The 10,254-nt window shown below is 40.8% G+C and overlaps 1 protein-coding gene across 4 annotated transcripts; it reads right to left on the bottom strand.

Moving 5' to 3' along the window:
* Nucleotides 1-2,983: 2,983 nt before the first annotated feature.
* Nucleotides 2,984-9,403, bottom strand: LOC309499326 (uncharacterized protein). 4 transcript variants are annotated; one of them, XR_014206203.1, is made up of 3 exons: nucleotides 9,236-9,398; nucleotides 3,792-7,456; nucleotides 2,984-3,385 (listed from the first exon to the last, which is right to left on the bottom strand). XR_014206203.1 is itself a non-coding variant. In XM_082170564.1 (3 exons), the coding sequence occupies exons 2-3, from the start codon at nucleotides 4,328-4,330 to the stop codon at nucleotides 3,283-3,285; spliced, it is 642 nt and encodes a 213-aa protein (XP_082026690.1). In that variant the 5' UTR covers nucleotides 4,331-7,456; nucleotides 9,236-9,403; the 3' UTR covers nucleotides 2,984-3,282. The 4 variants fall into 4 exon arrangements, 3 of the variants coding, with proteins under 3 accessions (XP_082026690.1, XP_082026689.1, XP_082026688.1); XM_082170564.1 differs by having other exon boundaries at nucleotides 9,236-9,403; XM_082170563.1 differs by having other exon boundaries at nucleotides 2,984-7,456; nucleotides 9,236-9,403.
* Between the last annotated feature and the right edge of the window lie 851 nt (nucleotides 9,404-10,254).

The raw sequence follows: 10,254 nt of genomic DNA, 5'->3' as shown, positions 1-10,254 counted from the left end.
GCTCGTCACCATTGTTGAGATGCATAGACTGAATCTTGACGTCTGTGTGTGCCTAAAAGAAAGTTTTTTTTTTTAAACAACTTTTAAGAAATCCTTTGTATTGTATCTAAAATTCTGGATATTTATGCAGAATCACAGTTATGCTGTAATCAACAACATAAATCTAAGTCAGAAAGAAGGATCTTAATGAGTTCTGTGATCAAGTTCAAATGATGATTATCATAATATAACCAACACCATCAGAAAACTTTTTTTCTTTGTTCATCTGGCAGTTATAACTCAGTTACAGGAGCCAAACAAAATCTAAAGTTAATAATATAAGGGTCAAGAGTCCAACTAAAGCAAACACTGATCACCATAACGGTGGCTTACAATTTGAGATTTTCTCCTTCAGTGATTCTGCTTGTTAACATCAGATGTCGTCAATAATGTTCAATCATCACTCAATTAATCACTTAATTATCTCATAAACTTCAACACTCTTGAGTGTGGACTCTTACACTCCCAGGAGTGTTAATTTAACACTGGAGTTTTTGCTGTGTACAAAGAGCCGTAGTTAACTGACAAGCTGAGCCATATCGCATTAATTATCGTTGGCGATAGTCCGCGATATTAATGCGATATGGCTCAGCTTGTCAGTTAATTACGGCTCTTTGTAGTAAATGTCGCTCCATCTGAAAGCAGGTGATGGTGATTTACTACTAATCAAGGAACCGGCTTTACTGATGAGATGCGCATAACAACATCGTGCGATACAGAGCCGATCCTGACCTCCCTGGGGCCCTAAGCAAAAAAAAATTAAGGGGCCCTCCTACCTGACTCACACTAAATAAACAATAAGTAAAATTTACTTCTTTTTTTTTTATTTCACACGCATATTTTTTAAGTTAATTTCACATATGGAATTAAGTATACGTTACTTAACTAAGTTAGGTGAAAGTATTTTAACTTGGCTAGTAAAAGGTTGGGTAGTATCAATTTAGTTGAAATTTCCTTTGCATTACATTTCACTCAAACAATATAATATTAAATTATACCACACATTTATGGTATGTGCTTTACTTGGGAAATCCATGTACTTTATACTACAGATATTTTTGCGAGACACCATATCTACATGTCAGATGTTAAGCATAATGTGAATGCAGAGACCTCAATACTTGTAGACAATACACAATGCCAATAACATTTGATAGAAAATTAACTCCAAATGTCACAAAATGGCAAGTTACTAATCCTGACAACAAAAGCAAAGATAAAACTGTAAATACAGCTGGAAAACAGTGAAGAATTAACCTTGTTAATTAATCAAGGTTCAGTGCATGATTGGAACCCCAATATCAGAATTTGTATTTTATTACGTAGATATTTACGCTTTTGTTTACTTGCTGAGTAATAATATTATAAAGGTAATATAATAAAGGTAATTCCTGATATCAGAAATAGACAGTGTTACTAGTAAAATATTAAGTATTCACACTTCAAATAGAACAAATTGAATTCTTGAAATCACAAATGCATCCTGTGCTGTGAATGAATAAAAGTAGCTAAAATTGCCACAGCATGTCACTGTGTTTTAAATGATAACAGCAATACTTAATACTTGAAGGTTATTATTTACTGAGGGATGTGCATCCATATTGACCAGTATGTCCAGTCAATCAGCATCTTAATTGCAATATAGACTATAAAGCCAATACATTGTTTTCCATCTGGCATGGCAGAGTTGTAACTTAACCTTGACTTGGAGAGTAGATGATCATTGTCTTGTTTTAAAAGTATGTGTGCCTACGCCTACAATGAGGATTGTCATCCCGCTATTGTAGTTTATTTTGGAAAGTGCGCGTTTCATTTCGTGCACGCGCATATGAACGCATGTTAACGTGCGACGCGGTTATCTTTTCCCAGCTGCAGTTTATAAACAAGCAAACTCAGTCTACCTGATTGCTGTTCCCACAATTCACTCGCATAGTGTTTTTTCCTCTTTCTTCGTGACCAGAAGGATAGTTCCGCTTCATTTTCTCACGTCTCAACGATGTTGTAATCTTTGATTGACGCGCTTTGACACGAGGGGGAGGCGGGGCCTTGAGTAATTTGCGGGGCCCTACGCAGCTTGCGTAGTGTGCGTATAGGGCGGATCGGCTCTGGTGCGATATATCGCCCAGCCCTAGCTGGAAGTAGTTCTTGTGTTTCTCTTTCCTTCAGTGATTATGCTTGTTAACAGCAGGTGTTCATCAATAATGCACAATCATTATTCAATCACTTAATTATCTCATTACCACCAACACTGATTTGAAGTGTTACATTAAACAGCCTGTAGTGTGCACACTAAGCAGTGTTCATTTCATCTGGGCAAACCCATGTGGGGCCTACATGGAAACTGGCTGCAAAACTGGCTGGGCCCCAGTTAGATAGCCCAGGTCAAACCCATTTGGGCCCCACATGGCTGTGCTGGCTGGGACAAGGGTTAAAACTTCATGAACTTATTCGTTCATGGCACAATGTTTCTCCTGGCTTCCAAGTCAGTGTTGTTTGATCTGATATACAGTGTATGGTTAATAACAGATAATTCTGTGTTGTGTTGTTAAAACTGCACTGAATTCAAATGCTTTCTCACTAGATCTCGCTGTAATGTTTTTAAAACTGAATTAAAGGGATATTTTACCCCAAAATTTAAATTAGCCCATGATTTACTCACCCTAAAGTCATCTGACTTGTATTTTACATTCTTCTCAAAAGGCCTGTATTAACCCCCCCGGAGATGTGTGGAGCACTTTTATCATGGATAGATGCACTTTTATGGACTTCAAAACAGAAACTGCAATTCACTGCATTATAAAGCTTGGAAGAGCCAGTACATTTTTATAATATAACTTTGGATTGTATTCATCTGATAGAAGAATGTCATATACACCTAGAATGATGTCACAAACTACTCCAAGACACGAAGGTGGAGAATCCAAACACAGCTTTATTATGGGCAATCCAAAGGCATAATAGAAAGTACAGGCAATGGGTCAATAACACAGGCAGGCAGTCCGTGCAAACAAACAAACAAACAAAACAGGCAGGGGGCAGAGGTTAAAGAGTAATCCAGGGAACAGGGCAAGAAATCCAAAACCAAGAGACAAGAAAACCAGGAGAATGCTCGGAATTGCAGTGTCGCACTAAAACAAAACTTCGCAGTGAGTGAATGAGTGAACATGGCATAAATAGGCTGAGACTAACAGGGTGATGAGGCACAGGTGAATGCAATCAGTGATGATAAGTCCAGGCAGTGAGTTATGGGAAATATAGTTTGTGAGGGAGTGATAATAGTCTGATGTGGAGTATCCTCTGGTGGCTCTCAAGGGCACTCCAGCTGGTGACCATTACATGGCCCCTCCTCAAAGGAGCGGCTTTCAGACGCTCTAAAATTGTCCAGGAGGGAGGTGGAGCGGAGCGGACCCGGGGGAGGGATGGAGGCCCAGACCCATGGAACGGAAGAGGACTTGGAGACTGCGGCAACACGGGAGGCCAGGACGGAGCAGGCAGTTCAGGCGGCCAGGGAGGAGACGACCCTTCAGGCGGCCAGGGAGGAGACGACGGTTCAGGGGGACCAGGCAGTTCAGGGCTACAGGGCAGACCAGACAGTTCAGGAAACCATGGCGGCGCGGCCTCCATGGTCCTATCAAGGGACCTCCTGCCCCCCCCCCTTGGGGGCGGCTATGGGGTTATGGGCAGGAACAGACACTGGCTCAGGAAGAGATACCGGCCCAGGAACAGACACCGGCTCAGGAACAGGAACAGACTGCGTGGCAGCGGCCATCTCTGATGAGGGCTCAGGTTCAGGCGTGGCAGCGGCCATCTCTGCTGAGGGCTCAGGATCAGGCGTGGCAGCGGCCATCTCTGCTGAGGGCTCAGGATCAGGCGTGTCGGCGGCAATCTCTGCTGAGGGCTCAGGTTCAGGCGTGTCGGCGGCAATCTCTGCTGAGGGCTCAGGTTCAGGCGTGGCGGCGGCCATCTCTGCTGAGGGCTCAGGATCAGGCGTGTCGGCGGCCATCTCTGCTGAGGGCTCAGGTTCAGGCGTGGCGGCGGCCATCTCTGCTGAGGGCTCAGGATCAGGCGTGTCGGCGGCCATCTCTGCTGAGGGCTCAGGTTCAGGCGTGTCGGCGGCCATCTCTGCTGAGGGCTCAGGTGACGTGGCGGCGGCCATCTCTGCTGAGGGCTCAGGCGACGTAGCGGCGGCCATCTTGTCCAGAGACACTGGCTCATCGGAGACCATCTTGCCCTGAGACACTGGCTCGGCGGCGGCCATACTGTCCAGAGACACTGGCTCAGCGGAGACCATCAGAAGTGACGTGAACAGTCTCTGGATCGGCAGAAGTGATGTGAACAGTCTCTGGATCGGCAGAAGTGATGCCCACAGAAAAAGTTGGACCGCTCAGTTGCAGGGCTAAGTCAACATACTGTTTCAGAGTCCAGCTAGGGTCATGCAATGGCATAAGGTAGCTAAGCGGCTCAGATAGACCTCCCCGAAAAAATATCATCAAGCATACCTCATCCATGCAAGTCAGGTGAGCAAGCTCCAAAAAGTCGACCACGTATTTTTCAATGGGTCGATCTCCTTGATGGAGACGCATAATTTGTGCTGCTGGATTCATGATGGGTATCGCTGCTGGATCTTGATGTGGCAAAGTTTTCTGTCACAAACTGCTCCAAGACACGAAGGTGGAGAATCCAAACGCAGCTTTATTATGGGCAATCCAAAGGCATAATCCAAAGTACAGGCATTGGCTCAAAACACAGGCAGGCAGTCCGTACAAACAAACAAACAAACAAACAAAACAGGCAGGGGGCAGAGGCAAAAGAGTAATCCAGGGAACAGGGCAAGAAATCCAAAACCAAGAGACAAGAAAACCAGGAAAATGCTCGGAATTGCAGTGTGACACTAAAACAAAACTTTGCAGTGAGTGAATGAGTGAACAAGGCGTGATGAGACACACGTGAATGCAATCAGTGATGATAAGTCCAGGCAGTGAGTTATGGGAAATGTAGTTTGTGAGGGAGTGATAATAGCCTGATGTGGAGTGTCCTCTGGTGGCTCTCAAGGGCACTCCAGCTGGTGACCGTTACAGATGACTTGAGGGTGGGTAAATCATGGGCTATTTTTCCTTTTTGGGTGAAATGCTTTCTCAATGGATCTGCCAGCGCTGTGTAGTAACGTTGTTTCGTGATCGAGATCGGCCCACGAGTAAACCGCTGTCTAGTATTGCTCTGAGCTGATAAAATGTTTGCACTGCGCAGCTCAAGCGAGTAGCGTGGTTCCATTCTGCTTTCGTTTGCCATGTAAGGTTTCTCATATGCAGCAGAAATGGCAGCTCTCTCGCACCGGCAGAAAAAAAAAAGTCGCAAAATGTGACCATTTAGTAGCAGTCTAGAGCCCTGTATAGTGCTTTTTTCTGCTTTTACATGAGCGCCACCTACTGTCAGAGAGCGAATTTGTTTTGTTTTTTAGCATAGATCTGAACTGACAAATAACAGATTCCTGTTGGTTGAACACAAGTTAATAGATATCAATCAAATCAACAAAGTGTCCTGTGCTCACCACACACCAGCTATAGGTGGAGAGGAGAGATTTGGCTATAGGGTGATGTGTGACTAACTTGCACAGAAGAGACTTCATGTTGCTCAGCACATGAAAATAAACTACTTAACGTGTTCGTATTTCAGACTGCGGTGATGTGGTTTCTCCACTGTATGGATCTTCATGTGTAGCTTCAGGAGACTTTTAACAGCGAAACTTGTTCCACACTGATCACACGTGTGCGGCTCTCTCTGCTGTGAATCCTCTCGTGTCTTTTATGATCTGCCGATTGACTGAATCTCTTGTCACAATGTGAACACTTGTAAGGTTTCTCTCCACTGTGGATCATCTCATGTGTTTTCAGATTTGTTGACTGACTGAATCTCTTGTCACAGTGTGAACACTTGTAAGGTTTTTCTCCAGTGTGGATCCTCTCATGTTTTTTCAGATATGTTGACACACTGAATCTCTTGTCACAGTGTGAACACTTGTAAGGTTTTTCTCCAGTGTGAATTCTCTGGTGCAGTTTTAAACAGTTTGCTGTCATAAAAGTCTTCTCACACTCAAAGCACATGTACTCTCTCACACCAGTATGAGTTTTCTCATGTGCATGTAAAGTTTGCCGCTGTGAAAACCTCTTTCCACATAAAGAACATGAATGCGGCTTCTCCTTCGTATGAACTGTCAGGTGTCTCTTCATTGCTGATGCACAGATAAATGTTTTGCCGCATTGATCACATGTGAACGGCTTCTCTCCGGTGTGGATCTTCATGTGTTCTTTAAGGTGTGAAGAATTACTGAAACTTTTCCCACATTGATCACATGTGAACGGCTTCTCTCCGGTGTGAACTCTCATGTGACGGTCAAGAATATGTTTGTGTGTGAAATTGTTTCCACATTGATGGCATTCATGCGGTTTCTCTCCAGTGTGGATCATCTCATGTGTTTTCAGAGATGATGAGTGACTGAATCTCTTGTCACAATGTGAACACTTGTAGGTTTTTTCTCCAGTGTGAATCCTCCCATGTGTTTTCAGATTGGCCAACTGACTGAATCTCTTGTCACAGCATGAACACTTGTAGGGTTTTTCTCCAGTGTGAATCCTCCCATGTGTTTTCAGATTGGCCAACTGACTGAATCTCTTGTCACAGTGTGAACACTTGTAAGGTTTTTCGCCAGTGTGAATTCTCTGGTGCAGTTTTAAACAGTTCGCTGTCATAAAAGTCTTCTCACACTCAAAGCACATGTACTCTCTCACACCAGTGTGATTTTTTTGATGTACTTTTAAATGTTGCCGCAGTGAAAACCTCTTTCCACACACAGAACATGAATGTGGCTTCTCCTTCGTATGAACTGTCAGGTGTGCCTTCAGGTCTGATGCCCTACGAAATGTTTTGCTGCATTGATCACATGAGAACGGCTTCTCTCCGGTGTGGATCCTCATGTGACGCTCAAGACTTTGTTTGTTTGTGAAACTCTTTCCACACTGATCACATGAGAACGGCTTCTCTCCTGTGTGGATTCTCATGTGTAATTTAATCTTTTCTGATCGTATGAAACTCTTCCCACATTGATGGCATACATGCGGCTTCTCTCCAGTGTGGATCTTCATGTGATGCGCAAGATTTCGTTTGCAAGAGAATCTCTTTTCACATTGATCACATGTGAACGGCTTCTCTCCAGTGTGAACTCTCATGTGACGCTCAAGACTACATTTTCTTGTGAAACTCTTTCCACACTGAGTGCAGGTGAAAGATTTCTTGGCTCTTCTTTTCTTTAAAAATGTCTGTTTAGTCTTTGTGCGACTCAAAAGTTTTTCTCCAGGTTTGAGATGATGTTCCTCCTCCACTTCACTCAGTTCTTCACTCTCATCGCTCTCTTCCATCAGGTCTGACATGAAAGAAAAAATTTATACATTTAATTTTCAGTACATAAAAATAATTAAATGAGAGAAATATTAAGTTAAAAGGACATGAAATAGAGCCCTGATGTAATAGTAGAAAGTAGACAAATGTTATAAAATATTATGATAATTTGATGCCTTTTATTAAGTTGATTATATGTTGATTATATGGTCAAGTTTCCATGAATGAGGTAAATTTATCTTCCAATTATTTTAAAAACATTATAGGCCCGAATCCCATGTTTCTTTAGCAAGAACTATTAAATATATTTGATCAATGACACAATTATCTAACATGATATTAAAGGGGTGATGAACTGAGAAATACAATTTTCCTTGAGCTTTTGACATACAGTATAAGAGGTCATCATACTATAAGAATATTCTATAAGTTTCAGAACTGAAAACTTCCTTGTTAGTCCAATAAAAAGCTTTTATTGACACCAGGCACAGCGAACGATAGGTATTTCAAAGTGGGGATCTATGACGCCAAAGGGTGTGAAACACCGCCTCCGCAGAAGATTATCAACGCCTACTTCAACACTGCCTGTTTAGCCCCACCCACCGATTCTCGCATTACATGAAACTCATTATAATATGCAAAACTGTTATCCAATCATAGCAGTGGGCGTTTACTTCCAAGTCTTTAATGTGGCACGCCAATAAAAACCAAGCGTTCAGGAGCTAGGCTCAAAACCAGGGTAGAAAATAGCCTATGACTTATTCATTTTGATGCTGTTGAATGTAAAAACTAAGCGAACGTCATAAGTTGACCTCAGTCAACAATATAAAAACATTTAAAAAGTCAGCATTAAAATATACAATATTGCCATATTTTGACACCAACTTTGAGATTAATATTTATTTTACAAAAAGGGGTGGGGTGGTAGTGGCGCAATGGATAAGACACATGCCTTTGGTGTGAGAGACCCGGGTTCGAATCCACTGTGAGACACCAATGTGTCCCTGAGCAAGACACTTAACCCCTAGTTGCTCCAGAGGCGTGCGACCTCTGACATATATAGCAATTGTAAGTCGCTTTGGATAGAAGCGTCAGCTAAATGAATAAATGTAAAAAAAAAATGAATTATTAATGGCCGTTCACACTAGACTTTTCCTTCCACTGACTTCTATTCATATACCTGTGAAAGTGGGACACCAGAAACCAGTGTCCTACTTGTTTCACTCAACCCTGTGACTCCTGACATGATTTTCCTTCTTTTGAAAACAGAGCATTTCTTAAAATTGTGACACTCAGGAAGTGCCATCATCTGGGCTCGTTCTACTGCATGATGGGAGGACAATAAAATAATCTCAATCCTTTGTTTTTACACAAACTGTACAGTGTCATCAACCCTGTTACCAAAGTTATGTAAGAAGAATCTCTATAACTATGAATAACTTGTATGATATTTGACAAATACAACTTTATCAGTAACTTGGTATTCCTAAAAAAATATGTAATTTTGTAAACTATGTTGAAAATGACTAAAATTCATGTAACTTTGTTGCAAAATGGGAACCAGATATAAAATAATTGTAATATAAAAGTTAAAATAGTATTTAGCTTGATCTGATGTTGACAATAAATATAAAAATGTCTCAAATCTCCCTTTACTGACCATTTTTAAAAAAAACAACAAAAAAACAAGAACATTCTGTACCATTTCATAGTTTACCTGTTTGTCTAAATGTGAAGAAGTGCTTGAATGTTTCTAACATGAATGTTCTTCAGGATCATGAATGAATGAAGAATAAACACCAACCTCTTTGTTCTTCAGGATCTTCAGTGTGTTTCATTCTGCAGGGTTCTGGATCACTCATGTTCTCACTGTCCTCTTTAATAAACTCAGTCTTTGCAGGAATTTACAGCATTTATTGCTGAACTGCTGTGGGAGGAGCTTCACTGATGATGTAATTGGTGTAGGAGGAGCTGATCTGCCCGAAATCAAAAACATATCAATTAGCCTACTGAGTATGTTATTATAATAAATGACACTTCTATGTAACATAAATAGCACTTCTAGAATATTATGATCATTTGCAGAATGCCTTTTTATAAATTGATTATATGTCCTTGAAACTTTCCATGAATGAGGTAAATTTATCTTCCAATTATAATTTTTTTAAACATTATAGGCACAAATCCCATGTTTCTTTAGCAAACACTTTTAAATATACTTGATTTGATAAATGACTCAATTATCTAACATGATATTACAATTAAAATATACAATACTGCCATATGTTGACACCAACTTTGAGATTTATATTTATTTTACTAAAAACGTTTGAATTAGTAATGGCCGTTCACACTAGACTTTTCCTTCACTGACTTCTATGTGAAAGTGGGACACCAGAAACACAAGCTCAAATGAATAACCCTGTGAGAAATAACACAAGCGTTTTGCATTCAAGTGGAGTGGGTTGTTTATTTGATTATTATTTCTTATATGTTGGACTTATGTTTGTATGTATGCATTTATGTCTGTCTATCTATTCATCCTACAGTAACTGATGCCAATCAATTCATTATTTGTATGGCTAATCCTAACATTATTCTGCTTCTTCATTAAAAGACAGGTATCTAGAATTAAAGAAAATTATATAAATAATTTAAATTCTTCCAAATATAAAAATAATGGTAAAAACAGTTAAAATCATAAAAACAGAAATAAAGGTACAGTATAGTCATCAAATCCCCTCAGTCTGTTGACACCAATGAAATGAGCTTTAAGTGTCAATTTACAGGAGATCTGAAGACATCAGCATAATAAATGAGGTG

Source organism: Leuciscus leuciscus (genome assembly GCF_965113295.1).
Source record: "Leuciscus leuciscus genome assembly, chromosome: 1".
Lineage (NCBI taxonomy): Eukaryota > Metazoa > Chordata > Actinopteri > Cypriniformes > Leuciscidae > Leuciscus > Leuciscus leuciscus.
This window is presented reverse-complemented; position numbering and strand designations above follow the sequence as displayed.

Excerpts from the sequence above, each read along its gene's own strand:
- LOC309499326 (XM_082170562.1), bottom strand. The coding sequence starts at position 9,293 with ATGAGTGATCCAGAACCCTGCAGAATGAAACACACTGAAGATCCTGAA. Across the intron at positions 7,457-9,235 it reads AGATCCTGAAGAACAAAGAG|ACCTGATGGAAGAGAGCGAT; the intron begins GTTGGTGTTTAT and ends CTTTCATGTCAG.